The sequence below is a fragment of the Ammodytes marinus genome (genome assembly GCF_949987685.1).
Source record: "Ammodytes marinus genome assembly, chromosome: 22".
Taxonomy (NCBI): domain Eukaryota; kingdom Metazoa; phylum Chordata; class Actinopteri; order Uranoscopiformes; family Ammodytidae; genus Ammodytes; species Ammodytes marinus.
Genome location: NC_137226.1, coordinates 15,044,401 through 15,063,378, shown reverse-complemented (window position 1 = coordinate 15,063,378; position 18,978 = coordinate 15,044,401). Strand labels below are relative to the sequence as shown.

The window sequence follows — 18,978 nt, the reverse complement described above, 5'->3', positions numbered from 1 at the left end:
ATTTTGTAAGGGTTAATTGTGGTTTAAGCTTCACTGTGAAATGTTTGGATGAGATTGATCACTAAAGTTTTGAGAAGACATACTTTATCTATTAAGAATGAATCACACAGGGGGCGCCTTTAGCTCAGTTGGTAAGGCGTCCCCCTCCCGGGCCGGGCCCAGCAGCAGACCCGGGTTTGATTCCCACCCGCGGTCGTTCTCTGCATGTCACTCCCCTCTCTGCCCCATTTCACCTCTGTCTCTCTGCACTATCAAATAAAGCATAAAAATGCCCAAAAAATATCTTTTAAAAAAAAAATAATGAATCACACTGTCACAACCATTTCATGAGAAGAGGTCAAAAATATTTGATTTTGTGGGAAACTATTTTAAATGTTTTTAACTTGTGACTTTGAATTAACTTTTTTAAATTGTTGTGCTTTTATTAAGGTGTTTAAGGTGTCCTTGGGTGTCTTGACAAATACATTTTATTATTATTATTATTATTATTATTATTATTATTATTTAAATAGACCTTTATAACTCTGTCTCTTCTCCCCCACTCCGTGCTGTACAGACGGGCTCGGGGAAGACCTACACCATGGGAACCGGCTTCGACGTGAACATCACAGAAGACGAGGAGCTGGGGATCATCCCGCGGGCCGTCCACCACCTGTTCAGGGGCATCGAGGAGCGCAGACAGGCCGCCACCGAGCAGGGCAAACCCCTCCCAGAGTTCAAGATCAACGCACAGTTCCTGGAGGTAAGGGAACACACACACACACACACACACACACACACACACACACACCAACCCAGGATTGAAATCAAGAAACCCAAGTTTTTCTGTCTAAAGTTAAAGCTATAGTGTGTAACTTCTGTCACCCCCATGAGGATTTCTGAGGTAATTACAACAACACTGTCGGCACATCTACATGAAGTAAGCCTTCCGTGATCCCGCTTGGATTTTATACCTTCTGCTGTATGTCCAGGTTTTTTCCCTAGCAGTAGAGTCAACAACTGAAACATTTATTCGGCGCTTCTTGGGATTTTCCTGCGCCAGTGTCAGGGGGTGACACCAGTTTATAAATGCTGCCATAATGAGAAATACGGAGAGGGTTTTGTAGAGCTGATAGGCTTCATCAATGTCCTGTCAACTCGTTTGGCGTTGGAAAAAAGTTACACACTATAGCTTTAAGGTGCATCTATCACCACTCAGTCTAAAACTCAGAACGTCTGTCCCACTCAAGGTCCATTAGTCAGACATAGCTAGAACATGCTGACAGCAAAGGGTCAGGGTTCAGCATGGGGGGTGTAGTGATTTTAATTTGTCACAGCAGCCACAGGACCTCCACAGTCATTAAACTGTCATTAGGGCCGTCTCTGTGGTGGGCTCCCGGCTTTATTTTTAAACCGCCGTCAAGTGGCTGCTAACAGCTGCCGAGGGGAAGCAGCTGAGGAGCAGGAGATGGGCCCGGGAAGTAGTTTAGGATTTTGACCCTCTGTTTTAACAATGTGTGTGTGTGTGTTACCTTTTTTCTTATTAATGTTTTTTTTCACACCATACAGTTGTATAATGAAGAGGTTCTGGACTTGTTTGACTCCACACGAGACCTTGAGGCCAGGAAGCAGAGGTCCAACATCAAAATCCACGAGGACGCCACCGGGGGCATCTACACTGTGGGCGTCACCACACGCACTGTCACCTCCGCAGCCGAGGTCAGCTCCCCCCAGAAAAAAAACATCCTGAATCTGCATTTTCTTTTGTTTCAGCAAACCCATCCTTGTCCAGCATTTTGGATTTACTTAACAGTGGAACATGCTGCAAGCGAGAAGTCTTTTTCTTATTTTTTTCATTGTTCTATCAGTGTAATTCAGTCCCAATGCAAAAGAGTTTTTACACACCACTGTCATATTAAGGGGTCAGTTTACCCAAATATGACCAACTTCTAGTGGTCTCTATCCATGCATTGTTAGGGTCACGTTTAGAATTTTTTATAAATAACAGCTTAATATTACGAGATTACATTTGTAATTTTACAACAAAATAAACAGCAAAACATAGGCCTACTCAACTATTATACTGAAGTACTTACTACTACTAAATAAAACGGGTGCGAGAGCAGTCTAATGGCAGCGTCCTTGTCACCTTCTGTTTGTCTAAGGTGTTGGGTCATACCACACATAGTCAACAGGTGCTTATACTTATAACGTAATGCAGATGTGCAAAGTATTTCCTTATTTGTGGAACCTATTCTGAAGTAGGCTACACCTCCACAAGATGCTCCACATTTTCATTTTAATACAGGAGCAAAGACATTCTTCTGACATTCTCTAAAATAACACACAGCCTAAAACTACGGCTTCATTCTAACATTCTAACAACTTAACTCTCATAATATTACGACTCTAAAACTCTGTGGTAATGTATTTAAACCTCCTCCCCAGTGTTCTGGAGGCTATTTAAACTTTTTTTTAGCTTCACAGCACTGAAAAAGAGCAATTGTTACAGTTTTAAGAAGTAGCTGAAAAGTTTCTTACCTGCCATCCTTCCCCTTCCCCTCTCCTCTAATAGATGATCCAATGTCTGAAGCTTGGTGCTCTGTGTCGCACCACGGCCAGCACCCAGATGAACGTCCAGAGTTCACGCTCCCACGCCATCTTCACCATCCACCTGTGCCAAGTCAGAGTCTGCTCCCCTGATAACGACGTACGTACTCTAACACGCGGGTCACACCAGGCCTCTGCTGTCACTCAACATGTTAATGATATTTACCTGCAAAATCACAGCAAAACATTTCAATTGAAGCTCTCACTGTCAAAAGTCATTCCCATTGTTTATGGTCCAATCGGTTCCCTATCTAGGACAATGAGACAGACAATCGGCTAGCAAACGACACAGAGATCAATGAGTTTGAGACGCTGACGGCCAAGTTCCACTTTGTAGACCTGGCTGGTTCCGAGAGGCTGAAGAGAACTGGAGCGACGGGGGACAGAGCTAAAGAGGGCATCTCCATCAACTGTGGGCTGGTGAGGAAGCTAGAAATCTGCTTCTGCATTGGACTCTTTGTATTAACACATTGCAATCATAGGTCACATCCATGTAATGTATTGATGCATTATGATTTGGTGTTGCGTTGCAACATTACCTATCATTATTCTTCAATTGTAAATGATCAACTTCACCACTGTTTAGAGAGTATGTGGCGCAGGAGAGCCCCCATGTGGCCAGAACTTGGAACTGCATGCTCAATTTATTTCACTATCACAATTACCATTATTTATAGCTTCACTCAAGTTCTCAAGTCTCTGTCTATTTTATTCCCTATTACTGAATGTTATTGAATTGTTTTTATCATCAAACATCCAATCTCCAAGCCTGTCTGTTTTCCCCCCTGTCTGGCCTCAGCTTGCTTTGGGAAACGTGATCAGCGCTCTAGGAGACAGGAGTAAGCGCTCCACCCACGTGCCTTACAGGGACTCCAAACTCACCCGGCTGTTACAGGACTCACTGGGCGGCAACAGGTCTGTGGGGCCTGAATCTTAAACAAGAATATGGATGTGTGCCTTTGCTAAATGGAAGAGATCACAAACTGTGTATTTTGATGCTGCTAAAGTGGACATCATTGATTTGAGCTGTGGCCAGAAGTGTTTTGAAGTTGCGCTTTGTTTCATGCATTATGCTTTCTATGTGTTTTGTTTGGTTTTTATGACTTTTTATCTGTTCTTCCTATGTTTTATTGTATGCATTATGCTTTTTAGGTGCTTGTATTGTGTCGTTTCAAAGACATGTTTTGGGCATGTAAAGCACTTGGAGCTGCATTTTATGTACGAAGGGTGCTCTACATACTGTATAACGAGTATTATTATCATTATAAATCATGTTAGTATATGGAACAAGGATGCAACAACTAACTTTTTTATACAAGTTGAGTATTTTCTTACATAATTAAGACAGTAGAGTAACTCTGTGACTAGGACTAGGGCTAGGCCAATTATGTTTTTTTTTTAAATGCTGTGGTCTTATTTTTCTGTAATAAGCCACGGGGGGTTGACCACCTTTCTCCATTTCTGCATGTTCCAGTCAAACGATGATGATCGCCTGTATCAGCCCGTCGGACAGGGACTTCATGGAGACCTTGAACTCTTTGAAGTATGCCAACAGAGCGCGCAACATTAAGAACAAGGTGATGATCAACCAGGACAAAGCCAGCCAGCAGATCAGCACACTCAGGACAGAGATAGCACGGCTGCAGATGGAACTGATGGAGTACAAGACGGTAAGTAGATGGGGGACACTGGTAGGTGATAATAGAAATGAAAGACAATATTTTGTGATGTTAAATGATCCCGTTTGATGTCCCAGGGAAAGCGTATGGTGGGTGAGGACGGTATGGAGGGCATCAACGACCTGGTCCATGAGAACTCCATGCTGCAGACAGAGAACAACAACCTGAGGGTGAGGGTGAAGGCCATGCAGGAGACCATCGATGCCCAGAGAGCCAGACTCACAAACATCCTCAGCGACCAGGCCAACCAGGCCCTGGCTAGAGCAGGTGGGCACTGGGACAAGACCGTTTTATATAATTAAAAAAGTTTTTTTTTTTTTTTTTTTTTTAGTAGCTACTATTTGTGCAATTACAGTTGGGAAGCAACTCAGTAAGGTTAAAAAAACACAAGCAATATAACTAATTTGGTCAATAAACTCAAGAAGTTATATCTATTTATTTAATTTTATGGGGGCCTATGGATAACCTTGTGAGAAAGCTGGTTTTGCTGCACATCCTTGATAATCTGGACATCCATAGACAGTTTGGTTTTATAAAAAATCACAAAATACACCTTTAATATTATTCTAATATCATATAATAGATGTAGCCGTGTTACTGGGGCTACTGCGACTTTCTAACTTATTACTTTATAATATATTTTGCTGCTCTGATTGTGTTTGGATAAACACAACATATAACTTTTTCTACTAGAAATTTGCTGTTACGGTTTTAATAAAGGTCTTAGCTAGCTGCTCTGGCTCTGCTGTGCTTCAAGCTACATGCTCATGTGCGTATGCTAATGTTTTTACAATGACAAAGCTAAAATATTGATGTTTAGCAGGTTTGTTTACAAGGATTACTTTTAACATTAGTGAGCTGGTTCACCAAAGCAGTTTTCCTGAAAAAGATATCACAGAAGTAATGTACGCATAACGAGTAGTTTTGTTGTACGTAACAAAAAGCTTGTCCTCCATTGCTTCTGGCAAGTCACCATGAATCCTTGTTAAAGCTAAAGGGACCCCTCTGCTCACAGGTGAAGGCAGTGAAGAGATCGGGACCATGATTCAGAACTACATCAAAGAAATCGAGGAGCTCAGGTATGTAGTGACATCATTTATTTGTATAGTTTAATTAGTGGCCACTGACTAATGTTTAAAAAGTTATTGCACAGAGCATCTTTTGAGAAACAAGTCAAGTCAGCACGAGTGGTTAATAGTTGCATATATTTTGAATTAAATTAAAGGCACTTGCTCGCATTGTGCAACAGTGAACTTAACTGTAACCCCCCCCCCCCCCATGTTTTAGAGCTAAACTCCTTGAGAGCGAGGCGGTGAGTGAGAACTTGAGGAAGACTCTCTCTCGGGCCACCACTCGCTCCACGCTGTACGGCGGCCCCGGAGGCTTCTCCCCCGCCCCCGATAGAGAGGCCAGTGATGTCATCGAGATGGCCAAGAAAGACCTGGAGAAGCTCAAGAAGAAAGAGAAGAAGAAGAAAAAGAGGTAATGCACGGAAATGTGTTTGTTTTCAGTGAATACTAAGGGTTACATTTTTGTCATTGGCGTGGAAAAGTTTGTCCATTTATTTTTAGGCTTTTATGTATATGGATCAGGATAATGCTGCAAAATATAAATATATTAGTTTTGAATCTTCCTTGGTGGCGAATTAGAGTGACACAAGCCTTGTGAAGAGACTTACAAAGATCAACTCTTGATGTTTGTCTGTTGCCATGGCGAGGCTGTTTGTTTGGCCTGGTGTGTGTTGTGGGTAATTATCTCCTTTCATTATCAGTCTACGCCCCAGTGGTTTGCTTTAATAGAAAAAAAAAGCTGGAAATAGATGAGAGGATGTTGACAGCGATTAATGATGATGGCTGTTCTGGCACGCACAACCATCCTATACACTCTCTGTACTGTACAAGTGGGGGGACATCTTACGACTGCTGCATTAGAAACAAGGAATTTGTTATTTTTTAGAAGTATCTTAAGGGACCATCTTTCTTTTATCATCTGAACCTCCATGCTCAGGATTCACCATCTGTACACACTGTGTTCGGGCGAGTGTTGCCGCTCTCTCACTCTCTGTCTTTCCCCCCCTTTCTCTCGTAATATTCCCTCACTCTACCCGACATCTGTGGCCTGTCTTCCTACTCTTATCCATCCTCACCCTCCATCCATCCTTCCATCCCTCTCTCTCTCTCTTTATTTCCAAAGACTAAGGCGATATGAAGAGAGCCACCACCGCCAGGTTGAGCACCCCAGGTTTGCTACACCCCATCCGGGACTAGGTCAAATTTTGATACTGGTTCAATTACCAACGGTGCAAATCATGCCCACGCACCGAGTAATTGAAAAGGATTTCAGTTTATCATTGACCTGCGTCCAAATCTGCCTTTTCTAAAGTCCCAAAGTAACTAACCACTAACTTCTTCTGCACCTACAGGTGGTTAACACTACTGGAATGGAAGCAGATATTTTAACCTCTCCCTCTTAACCCTCTGTTCCATCTCTCTCTGTCCTGTACACAGCAACCCTTTTTAACCTAATCTACGTAGTGTGTGGAAGCCCTTCTTAAAATAATAATCTTAAAGTAATCAATGTGTTAGCCGTGATCAGTTAATGGTTTTGTCTTACCCCCAGTGTGTTATCAGTAATAGCTGTGAAATCATCCAATCATAAAGGCTGGTTCCTCATCCGCTCTCCTGATCTGACAAAGTGTATCATTATTTGCATGTGCACTTCAACTCATCCTTTGTTGAGATTTAAATTGCTCTCCTAATCTGACCTGAAGTTTGAGGTGCTTTTGCTAACAGTCGTTTCTCCTCTTTCAGTGTCATCAGAGAGGAACTGCCCGACAACGAGCATGAGCGAGGCAACGAGGAGGCAGACGTGGTAGGTGGCCCAATCGCAAGTCAAAGTCTATTAAGTCACAAGTTAAGCTTCTAGGTCGTTATTTAACGATATGTATGGCACGTTTATAAGTGTGTATCTCAGAATCCTATTGTGCTATCTACTCTGAAGATTTGGTTCCAGTTTAGGCGCCATTTTAAGTTTTCCTCTGCATCCACTCTGATGCCCATAGTGAACAATCACCTATTTCCTTCCATCTGTTGGGAATATCTCCTACATGTGATGGCAAAACCGAGGCATTAAAGTGTTCAGGGACCTTTATAAAGACGGCACTTTTGTTACTTTTTCAGACCTGTCTAATAGATTTTAATGTACCTATAAGTGTGTATTTCTACTGTCTTCTTCATGTGTCTTCCCAGGAGGCCAGCGACCACGAAGAAGGCGAGGACGCAGACGGAGAGGAGGAGGACTTTGACATGGCGGCGGATGAGACGTCTGAGGAGTCTGACTCTGAAGAAGAACTGGAGGAGAAAGGTAACAAATCAGCCCTTTGAAATACAGTATATAACATCATGCCAAAGCTTCTTTACTCTGAGTAAATCAGATCAAAAGTGAGCCCGGAGTCACAGTTGGTGATAAAATGGCGTCTTAATGATGGCGTTTTTGTGGGCGCAGAGAACGTCCAGGCAGACCTGGCCAACATCACCTGTGAGATCGCCATCAAGCAGAAGCTGATAGACGAGCTGGAGAACAGCCAGAGACGCCTGCACACGCTCAAGCAGCAGTATGAACAGAAGCTGACCATGCTGCAGAACAAGATCAAAGACACACAGCTGGAGAGGGACAAGGTGCTGCACAACATGGGTAAGAGGGGTCAAGAGGGAGCTGGCCTCTTGAAACAGTTAATAGAGGGCTACCAGCTAATAATTCTAAGCAAAATCAAAGGCTGTATTGTACTTCCATTGTTTTAATTTTTATTTTATTTTTATTTGCTTCTTTTATTCGCTTTTAAATGTTTTATAATGTGTTTTATGTATTCTAATCTTGCCCCTGTAAAGCACTTTGAGTGGCCTTGTGTCTGAATTGTGCTATATAAATAAACTTGCCTTGCCTTGCCTTGCCTTGCCTTGTTTTCTGTTCCATCTCCCAGGTTCAGTGGAGACAGGCACGGAGGAGAAGGCCAAGAAGGTCAAGGCGGAGTACGAGAGGAAGCTGAGCTCCATGAACAAGGAGATGCAGAAGCTCCAGTCGGCCCAGAAGGAACACGCCCGCCTGCTGAAGAACCAATCGCAGTACGAGAAGCAGCTCAAGAAACTACAGCTGGACGTGACCGAGATGAAGAAGACCAAGGTAGAGAAATACGTTTTTTTTGTTTTTTTATTATTTGTCTTATTTGTTGAGGTGATCATGTTCTCCTGCTGTGTTGTCTGTGTCCACCAGGTGGTGCTGATGCGTCAGATGAAGGAGCAGCAGGAGAGAAACAGAGCCACAGAGAGCAAGAGGAACAGGGAGATCGCCTCTCTGAAGAAAGACCAGCGCAGAGCAGAGGTGAGAGGGAGAGATATTCATTTTTGTTCTCCTTTTTATATGATATTTGTCATAGTGCTTTAATTTTTAATTTAATTTTATTTATGTGTTTATTCTACACACATCTACGCTTTAGGTTTTTAGGCCGATACAACTGTGTCAGAAACTTATTTTGTTCATCATGGTTAGTGTTCTCTGTTAGTGTTTATGTTTCACAAGTAAATAATGAATAGTTTCCTGTTTTTCTAAAAAAGGAAAAAAATAATATAGGAATATTTATTGTCTAATATACATTTCTTTCTACAGCATCAACTGAGGCAGGTGGAGGCCCAGAAGAGACAGCAGGAGTTGATTCTCCGCAGGAAGAATGAAGAGGTTGGACACTCACAGGCTCCTAGAGCAGGCCTATATGGACAGCCTTCCTGGGTTTGCACTCTACTAATCAAAGTGACTCTCTCTGTTCTTCATACCTGCGTCAGGTGACGGCTCTGAGGCGGCAGGTGAGGCCCGTGTCTGGGAAGGTGGCCAGGAAGGTGAGCTTACCCGAACCCCTCCAGGAGCCTTTGCACAGAGCCACCCCAGGGAGGACGCACACCACTGGGGCAGCGTCCATGTCCAATGGAGCCAGGTGTGGCATCTTGAGCACTAAAGCACTGTTTGTTGCAATGAAGTTTGTTGTTTCTTAACTGTCCTAAATGAGACATGTCCTTCCCCACTCAGGAGTTCCCCTGTGCGGATGGGCAGTGTGTACCTCAGCAGGGCAGCCAGGGCCAAATGGCAGTCAATGGAGAGACGTGTCACTGAAATCATCATGCAGAGGATGACCATCTCCAACATGGAGGTGGATATGAACCGACTGCTCAAGGTAATATGTCACGTCATCACATTCAAGATCTTGGGCATACACATGCATAATGCATATACCTTTAACATTGCAGACTTTATGTTGTCAACAGGTTCCACACAAATATAGCCTATACAGTATATTGCAGTAACACAATGATAATGAATTGATCAAACTTAAAAAATGACTTCTGATTAACACAGGAGTTAACTTAATACATTTAGAGGCTACCTATTCTACATACATTTTACAAACATAAACAGTACCATAATGCTTTGCACTTACTGATGAATCTGAGAAGTATGTCAATCCTAATTCACTCAACTCAAATGTTTTGTCATTAAACAACACAAACATATTTTGTAGTTCCAACGAGAGACACTATCACATGGACTTCATATTTTAAACGTAACTAATGTATTTTCTCTAAGTTAAATGAGGAAAATATATACAGGTATATATATATATAAAGTGCACAACCCACTTTTATAAATTTGTATTTGCCTTACTGTCTAGTTCAGGATGTGAGTTGGCAAAAATACCAGATGACACAATGTTCAAAGTAGAATTAGAAATATATTTTTATTGTTCGCAGACAAGAATCAGCAGCTACGTTTCTCGGAGGGAGAGAGCAGAATACTGACTGAGGGAGAGACGGTCTCCTCAGCCAGATATATGGTTCATTATCATACAGAGATTGTTCTCTAGGTGCCATCTAAGCCAAAACATACATACCCTTACGCAGTTTCAGCATCTCAGAACATACCAACCAAGTTTAACAGAATAACCTTCACCATGAGGTCAGGTCAGAACTTTTTGTTAATGAGATTACTTGTATTTAGATTCACAACGCCACCTGGCTACATAAACAAATACACTGGATTATAATATTATGACTGTAAGATTCATTTCCATTACAGCCCCTTTGTCCTTTACTATATATACTTATTTCCCTGTTTTGCAGCAACGTGAGGACCTGACCAGGCGGAGGGAGAAGGTGTCCAGAAAGAGAGAGAAGGCAGCAGTGGAGGGGGTGGATGGAGACCGCTCTGTGTCCTCCCTCAACGAGGAGCTGGAATCTCTGAGCGCTAACATCGACTACATCAACGACAGCATCGCAGACTGCCAGGCCAACATCATGCAGATGGAGGAGGCCAAGGTGAGGGGGCCTTATTCTTTAATGGTCCTAATGCTTGTGGTCAGTGGTTCAATTACCCCGCCTCCCCGCCACATGTCGAAGTTTCACTAGGCAAGACACTGAAACACCAAATTGCTCCCGATAGTTAGCTTGCAACCTGCGTGGCAGCTGCTGAGTGTGTGTGTGTGTAATGGGTGAATGTGTACAAAAACCAGGGAAAAGGGCTATATAATGGATTCCATTTGTGGTAAATGTGGTAATGCTTAATAATCAATGAAGGTAAAGTAGGGTAAAAGAAGGATTCCTACTATGGCAACAGCTATGCATTCATTTTGGTTTTCAAAGTACTTCATAAATTGTGCTCATATAAACACAGCAGAGAAAAGTGAACTGTGATTTGTCTCGCTACCTCATTAGCTTGAATATGCCTGTTCTTCCACGGTAAACTATTGGGAAATAAATTCAGTTTCCAATAAACATGAAGCGCTTATTTTGTACAGAGCAACTGTGGCTCAATAAAACAACAACCTCTGGCAGTGCAGCCCATTAACAGCCAACAGCCTAATGATGCACACCGCACAGCAGCTAAGAAATGTCATTTTGACAAATGTGTTATTTGAATGGTGTTTTGCTCTGTGTGGTCTCATGGGTTCATGTGCCGCAATGACTGTCAAACTTTTACAACAGTTATAGAAAGAGTAGGAAATACTTGTTTTAGATGCCTGTTTGTCAAAGTGCTTCCAAAATCCTGAGGCTGCTGTTATAGATGCTAATCTGTGCCATTATTTAGCAGTTGTCATCCTCAGGGCCGCAGTCACTTATGGGTTAGTCTCGCAAAGCCAGACCAAACTTATGGGTTAGCATTAGGAGCTTGGTTATTATGTGTTATTTGATGAGTTGAATTCACACACACTTTTATAAATGCAGCCTCCCTAACTGAAAATGCCTTATTTGGTCATTTATGGTATTTGCATAACATTTTGTAATTTGAGGTCGCTATATTGTTGTTGTGAGAAATATAATTTATAAACTAAATGTGTTTATTATGTAATTTTTCACAAGTTCTCAGTCAAGCTCATTTAGTGTTAACCTTGTCCCATTTAATTATTCAATGTAAATGTAGAAGTAGTAGTGGTAGAAGTATTTATAAGCTAGCTAAGTAAGGTTAGCTTTGTCAGATGTTTCAGTTAGCTACACAAGTAGCTGGTGGAAGTCTTACATTCACCAAATTAAGGCAAGAAAGCGAGTTCTATGTAATAGTGGTCAAATATGTAGTCCTAAGGCTGCCTTGTATTGAAGGTGTTATTACTGTATTCTGGACTACAGGAGGAAGGAGACACGGGGGATGTGACAGCAGTGATCAGCTCCTGTAATTTATCAGAGGCGCGCTTCCTTCTGGACCATTTCATGACCATGGCCATCAATAAGGTACCTGCCACCCTTACTGAATTAACCTCATTTCTCTCTTAAAAACCATGCCTGTGTCTTCACGTACTGGCGATGGGTAAAGTCAGGTTTCTGTATTATTCTGAAAGCAATTTGCTTAACCTGATTAACCATTTGCATTGACTTTTATAAGATTTATTATGAGTCACACACGACCCCTCCCCACGAGGTTAATCCAACCGATATCCATAACAAGATGGAGCACTCCTTATATATTTTTTGAAACCTCTATCTTTCAAAATAAATTAACTGTATGCATTTTTCTACATTTTAATTGCTGATATATAGCCTACAACTGTTGTTGTGGCAACCTGAATACAGTTTGTCTGCTCATCTTGGTCTTGCTCTCGTAGCCACGGCTACTTTATCAAATTAAAATCAATGAGACTTTAGATGGAACAATGTGATTAGATTAAGTTTCAATTAGATTAGGTAAAACTAGATTTGATGAAACCTAATTGGTCCGGTGGGGAAATGCCTTCAACCCAGAAAGCAAAGAGCTAATAAGGAGGTGAAAGTCATTACAACAACGTGGGCTACTAAAGGCAAATGCCTTTTCTTAGGTGATTGTCTGTTTATGAGATACACTAACAAATAAAGATACATTTACTGCAATATTTGTTTGCAGTGTATATATATGTCTTTTTATATTGCGTATTTTCTTTTCTTTTTTAACTTACTTTTGTTTCATATTTTCTATTCTATTCTTTCCCACTTATTCAGTTATTCTATTTTAACCACTTGAGAGAAAGCCTCACTAATTTTCATTGTACTACATGTATAATAACAATAAAGTTAAATCTGGAGAACACAGTCCACTACCAGTCCATACTATGTGTGTGTGCTGAAAAAATTACAGAGCCTAGGTTGTTTATTATTAACACTGGATTTTTTTTCAGGCCATAAACATTCACAGATTTTGACTATTCTTCAGAATTGCTGACTCCACCTTTTAAATTCTGCGTTTCCATTGAAATGTTTGTCTGTGATCATTGTCAGGGTCTGCAGGCGTCCCAGAAGGAGTCTGCCCTGAAGGTGATGGAGGGCAGGTTGAAGCAGACAGAGGTGAACAGTGCCACGCAGAACCAGCTGCTCTTCCACATGCTGAAGGAGAAAGCTGAGATCAACCCAGAGCTGGACGCTTTGCTGGGCAGCGCTTTGCAAGGTAAGGGCAACAATGGAACAATGACAAGAATCTATGTCGGTCCGAGCATGTCGAGCACAATCACCATCTTTAATCCAATCTTCCAATCATCCAATTTCCCCATATGGCTGCATTTTATTTCGTGGGCCTCTGTTTTCTTTGAAATATTTATTACATTAGAAAACGTGTCAGTTTGCTTTGGAATTCTCTATGAAAGCATAAAAAAACAGACCTGTAAAATAAAATGTAGCCCCTTTCTCATCTTTGGGTTTGATTTTTGATTTGCGTACTGTTTTTTTTTTCTTCTGTTGTCTTGGTGTGATCTCAGAGTTAGGTTACCTGTCTCCGGGTGAGTATGATACGCGTAGCAATGTGGCTGTGTTTGGGAGAGCGTGGCACATGCACACTACAAGTTTCCCGCAAAATTTACCCCATAGTCAAGGCAAATATAGAATGAATCTAGATTTTACTTGTAAAGCATGGCTAACAGCCTTTGTCAATCATTGGTCCCTTGACTGTATTTTGGATCTTTGTGCAGTGAACATAAAAAGTTATGTTTAAGACTCATACAAGATATAGCTTTATAGTAGTTGTATAGTAATAGATATACCCAATGTGATTATGATGATTGTTTTATATTGTATGCATTCAATGTGGTCATGATAACAATAGTAATCTACTTGTAGAAACCTTGTATTGTGCATCAAACCATGAGTCCTATTTTTAAATTAAAACTAACCCAGTTCAAGTTATTCTGCCACGATGTGCTTGATAAGTTGTATCATGTTTCCCCTCCTGCTAGCAAATCCCACCTACTCAGGAGGTTGTTGTCACTAAAACCACCCAACAGTCAAACTATAAACAAGCTGCAGTTTGTGAATCTCCGTTTCTCTACTCCCAGCGCTGTAGCTTCCAGTCCCTTCACACTAATGTCACCCATATTGTCCCCCCCCCCCCTTTTTTCTAAATCCAAACCCTTGTGACAAACCCCTGACCCTTTTTATGAGCGGCTGAGTCATTGTTGTGCTGTAATATTTTAGCTTTCAAAATGAGCGTTTGTTTTGTTTGATGATGTACTGTGCAAAACACTTGTGCTTTGTAAATCAAGTGAGCATGCGATCCCATGTTTCTCTGTGTTTGCTAACGCGTGTGTGTGTTTCATGGCACAGAGAATGGAGATGACAGCAGCAGTGACGAGTCCAACCCCAGTCCGGCAACAGAGGGCAGGTAAAATACTAACGCACCTCCTCTTAACCTTTTTTCTTATTTTGTTTCCAATTAATTCATGTTTTTTATGACATAGGTGTAATTGACAACATTAAGTATGGCTGCACTCTATTTAGATTTGTCACATCCGTTTTCTTGGCAATGTACTTGCTGGCTCATTGGACCCCTCTATTGGATCAGGCCATCGTTAGTCAATGATTAATTACACCTGGGCTGTAGGAAAACAAGGGGCTATAACATCTAATCAGTATTCAGCACACAGGTGTTTTCAATTCTGGCTAATTAGACCTCTGCTCAGGCTGGTGTTTGGCAGAGTAGGGAGTTGTTTTGATGCTAACTAAACTAATGCACGTTGTAAAAGGTATAAATACTGGCCGCTCAGAACGTGTGAAACAAAACATCTGCTTAGCTAAAAACATTAGCTGCCAATCATAATGTACACTGTACAGTAGTAGTGTGTAATACAAAAATATCTGTGCTCTAAATAAAAATATCTGTGTTCTGTGTGTGTTTGCAGTACTCATAGAGGAACCTTTTTTAGGTTTGTTTCACAATTTACAATGTTAACATAAACGATTAGACCCAAGTGTAAATAATAAAATAGTTCCTTATATGTTGCTACCCCACCACGTCAATATTTCAATCCGTCCTGCAGTTTGTTTTATGACCTAACAACTTGCACAGCTAATAACTTCCCAATCAGCTGTACTATGTGTTTGGCCCTAGTAAGCAAATGTTAGCATGCTAATATACTTAACAGCTATCCTCATCAGAGACTCTGTTTGCGTTAATCACAGCGTAGACCCAGAGCTTTACCTCAGACAATCTGTCGTGGACTGTTACTGAAGGCCCTGCTGTTGTTATCACAAAGTAATGTCCTTTCCGTATTGCATAGTATTCAATGGTTTTTTTTTTTGTCTGCGAGAGCCCCGAAACTCCTCTCAATTCAAAGATGACGCGTGTTGTTATTGAAAACTACGCAATATTGAATATAAGACAAACCCCAACAATACAGATAACAACCTTGGCAACCAGACAAGTAGGCTACTGTTATTTTTGTGTGTGTGATTACAACACGGAAGAGCAGAAGTCTTTTAGTCAAGTCTGCAACAGCTTTTTCAGAGGTGAAATTCTGAAAGTCCGTTGTTTGTAACACCGGCGGAGTCTCTGATGTAGCTACTAAACAACATGGTTCACATGAGCATGTTTGCATGCAGTGGGTGTAACTGATTGAATCTCTGTCTTTGTCCCAGCTCACTGGCATCCGATCTAATGAAGTTATGTGGTGAATCCAGACCGAGAAGCAAGGTACAGTACTGAGCATCTGATATACTGCATAAAAAAATAAATAAAAAAAATTAAACTTTCATAGTAGACCCATGTACTCCATTTCTGTAGTAAAAGTACATTTAGTATGTACTGTAGTTACAACTTTATTTTCCCACTCTACAGTAGTTATTTATAGGACTATTATGTACCAACTGGTCCCAATTCTGTGCCCTCAGGCGCGCAGGCGGACCACCACCCAGATGGAGCTGCTGTATGCCAGCAGTGGGGACCGGTCCTGTGAGTCCCCCACCGGAGACTTCTCTGGCCCTCTCCCTCCCGTGTCGGAGCGCCTGGAAGCTCCGGCAGACATCCAGGCTCACGCTGTCGGGCGCCCCATTGACCGCGAGCAAACCGTCTCCCCATCTGCACTGTCCGCCCGGCCAGCTGGCATGTACGTGTTGGAGGCATTATTTTCTCCCCACAGTGGTAGACCATTATATCAATATATTTCTCTCTTTTCCAAATGCTGAAGTTTTTTAATTCAGTATTCAGCAGCCTACTGCAGCGAGATTTTTAGTTTTTTTTAAATATATATTTATTTAATTATATGCACAATATAGAATGTAAAGAATGAAAAGGATTTCAAACGAATGCAGTGCAGGGAGCGACAATAAACCCAGTGGGCAATTTTGAAGCCTCCACCTGAATCATTTTGAATATTTCATAACGTTATAGCGAACAAAAAAACAAACAAAGAAAATAATAAGACAACATAAAATCGATAGTTAACTCATAAAATAAAATAAAATACTTACATATATAAAGAAACAACAAAAATGATGGGAATAATGGTATTGAATATGAACATGTGCTCATGTGTACACTGCCATCCCTTTTTACTGTGTTTAGTTCTGGAGCAAGGTCACCTACTGGGACTGAGAGGAGGCAAATGGAGCGCTCCCCCCTCACTCGGAGAAAGTTCCAAGAGAAAGGAACCACGGCAACGCACATCCCAGCGCCCACACAGACCGCTACACACATCCCAGCACCCACACAGACCCCTCCAGTTAGCACAACAGAGGCTAAAACTAAAGGCAGCGACTACAAATCACAGTGAGTTAAACAAAAGTTCCCTTTGTAGCAATGCTTTACATGTTTCATGCTTATTTTTCACATGACTTTGTTTTCTTATTCAGGTTGGAAGATTCATCTCCTGTGTTTGAAGGCCATAGGTAATGATCATCTCCGTTTTGTCTCCAAAATCTGAAAAGGAATTCATTGGGCCTCTTCTTTTCAAATGCAAACTTCACTGGATTAAATTCCTATTGATATTGTTATGTATTACATCTCAACTGTAGTACTAGCAGCTCTTGTCATGTGTGTTTACAGAGGTGTGATCAACACTGTGACGGCGCCCAAAAACAGCCGCGGGGCCAAACTTCAGTGTGTGTACGTAGCAGAGGGCCACACCAAGCCCGTCCTGTGTGTGGATGCCACCGATGATCTGCTCTTCACTGGATCAAAAGGTCAGAAACTAAATGATCCATGAATCGCATGGCTTTCCATGGAAGAAAAAAAGCATTTACTTAAGGTACTTTGTGTGTGTGTTTTTAGACAGATCATGTAAAGTGTGGAACTTGGTGACGGGTCAGGAGATTATGTCCCTGGGAGATCATCCCAGCAGTGTTGTTTCAGTCAGGTACTAGTATACTATTCAGCAGCAGTACAAGTTAAACAGCAGTAATAGTAGTGTTTGATAGTGGGAATACATGGCGTGCTTTCTTGTTATATTTTAGGTACACCTCTAGTCTCGTCTTCACCGTCTCCAATGCGTACATCAAAGTCTGGGATATACGAGACTCGGCCAAGTGTATCCGCACGCTCACGTAAGTACACTGCTTCTTCAGGCTTCTTTGCAATTTAATATTCTCTGTCTTAACCCATTGATGACGGCTGCTGCGCGATGCCACATTGGCTCTCCTGCCTGATGCTGCGTCGTGCAGCATTATTACTTTATCTAATTTTCATGGCATTCCCAGCATAGAATGCACTGTCATTGGTTCAAATACACATGAGGTGGGTTTTGTTTATTTTTTTAAGACCACGTGACCACCCAAAAGTTGTGTGGTTTGCCGAAAATCATGTCAATCAAAAAAAATAAAAATAAAAAAATAAAACAAAATAATTAAAAAAATACGCCAGCTATGTCGGCGACAGAACAGTTAGTGGCGTTTGGTGCGCAGAATCAAGGTCTACTATAGACTACTGACGAAAATCACACAACACATTGCATCTATTTATTAACAATATTTAATAATTTTCTAATTCATCTAATTTTGACGATTTTTAGAAATATTTGTTGGTTTGTAAGCGCTAGGGGAGCATGTTTAAATAAAACCTGTGAACCTTAACTTTTAAATGTATTTTATTTCATGTTTATATGTGCTACACAGGCTTAGATATTAAGGTTTTGGTAGACTTGACAATTCGTACTATTTTTTCAGAAAACCCTCAGGCATTAAGGACATGCATCCTAGATTGCCATAGTCATCAATGGGTTAAAGGTCACTTGTTATACAAGACGTACTTTTCATGGTTTTCAACATTAATATGGGTCCCTGGTGTGAGTAGAGACTTACCAAGTATACGAAAAAACAACCCTGTCTCTTGTCCTCCACCTTTCTGAAAACCTCAGGTTTCCCTCCCCATATGACGTAATAAGGAGAGAAGCCATGCCCCTCCATTACCAACCTAACTTAGCACTAGCGCCACCTGTGATTAGCACACCCCCAGGTCAGAGCGTACTGGGCTTTTTGGAAGGCGGGGCTTAAAGAGACAGGCTCTACTGTATAACGTAGCGTTTCAGACGGAGTTTGAAAAGAGAAGATCAGCACTGGCACTGTGAGAAATATAAAAAAAAATCTGGACACTACAACATAAAAACAGTTTCCAGAAGAAAACCAAGTTATAAATTTGAACCTGGAAATGGACAATATGTGACCTTTAAATGTAACGCCCCTGGGTGTGTTTTTGTGATTGTCAGGTCGTCGGGCCAGGTGGGCTCAGGGGACGTCTGCTCCTCTGTCAGGAGTTTATCCATCCCCCCAGGAGAGAGTCAGATCAACCAAATCTCTCTCAACACTTCAGGCTCCTTCCTTTACGCCGCCGCTGGCAACGCTGTGCGCATGTGGGACCTCCGCAAGTATGTTAAAAAAAACACAGATAAGAGAGTTTAAGTTGTGCATACCTTCAAGACAGAGCAGAGTTAATCTCCTTTCCTTTGCTT

The 18,978-nt window shown here is 41.5% G+C and overlaps 1 protein-coding gene across 2 annotated transcripts in view; it reads left to right on the top strand.

Moving 5' to 3' along the window:
• Positions 1-18,978, top strand: part of LOC307268612 (kinesin-like protein KIF21A) — a 40,258-nt gene that overhangs the window by 17,762 nt on the left and 3,518 nt on the right. For both annotated transcript variants that reach the window (XM_080051315.1, XM_080051314.1), the window contains exons 3-31: positions 557-742; positions 1,549-1,698; positions 2,555-2,689; positions 2,845-3,009; positions 3,389-3,504; positions 4,064-4,259; positions 4,346-4,535; positions 5,284-5,347; positions 5,556-5,750; positions 7,079-7,139; positions 7,517-7,631; positions 7,773-7,961; positions 8,248-8,447; positions 8,538-8,645; positions 8,931-8,999; positions 9,104-9,252; positions 9,345-9,489; positions 10,433-10,627; positions 11,933-12,034; positions 13,052-13,217; positions 14,366-14,423; positions 15,677-15,731; positions 15,929-16,143; positions 16,602-16,805; positions 16,889-16,924; positions 17,082-17,218; positions 17,307-17,391; positions 17,489-17,578; positions 18,736-18,894. In XM_080051315.1, coding sequence (XP_079907441.1) covers positions 557-742; positions 1,549-1,698; positions 2,555-2,689; positions 2,845-3,009; positions 3,389-3,504; positions 4,064-4,259; positions 4,346-4,535; positions 5,284-5,347; positions 5,556-5,750; positions 7,079-7,139; positions 7,517-7,631; positions 7,773-7,961; positions 8,248-8,447; positions 8,538-8,645; positions 8,931-8,999; positions 9,104-9,252; positions 9,345-9,489; positions 10,433-10,627; positions 11,933-12,034; positions 13,052-13,217; positions 14,366-14,423; positions 15,677-15,731; positions 15,929-16,143; positions 16,602-16,805; positions 16,889-16,924; positions 17,082-17,218; positions 17,307-17,391; positions 17,489-17,578; positions 18,736-18,894 — 3,935 coding nt within the window. The remainder of the gene's footprint in view (positions 1-556; positions 743-1,548; positions 1,699-2,554; positions 2,690-2,844; positions 3,010-3,388; positions 3,505-4,063; positions 4,260-4,345; positions 4,536-5,283; positions 5,348-5,555; positions 5,751-7,078; positions 7,140-7,516; positions 7,632-7,772; positions 7,962-8,247; positions 8,448-8,537; positions 8,646-8,930; positions 9,000-9,103; positions 9,253-9,344; positions 9,490-10,432; positions 10,628-11,932; positions 12,035-13,051; positions 13,218-14,365; positions 14,424-15,676; positions 15,732-15,928; positions 16,144-16,601; positions 16,806-16,888; positions 16,925-17,081; positions 17,219-17,306; positions 17,392-17,488; positions 17,579-18,735; positions 18,895-18,978) is intronic.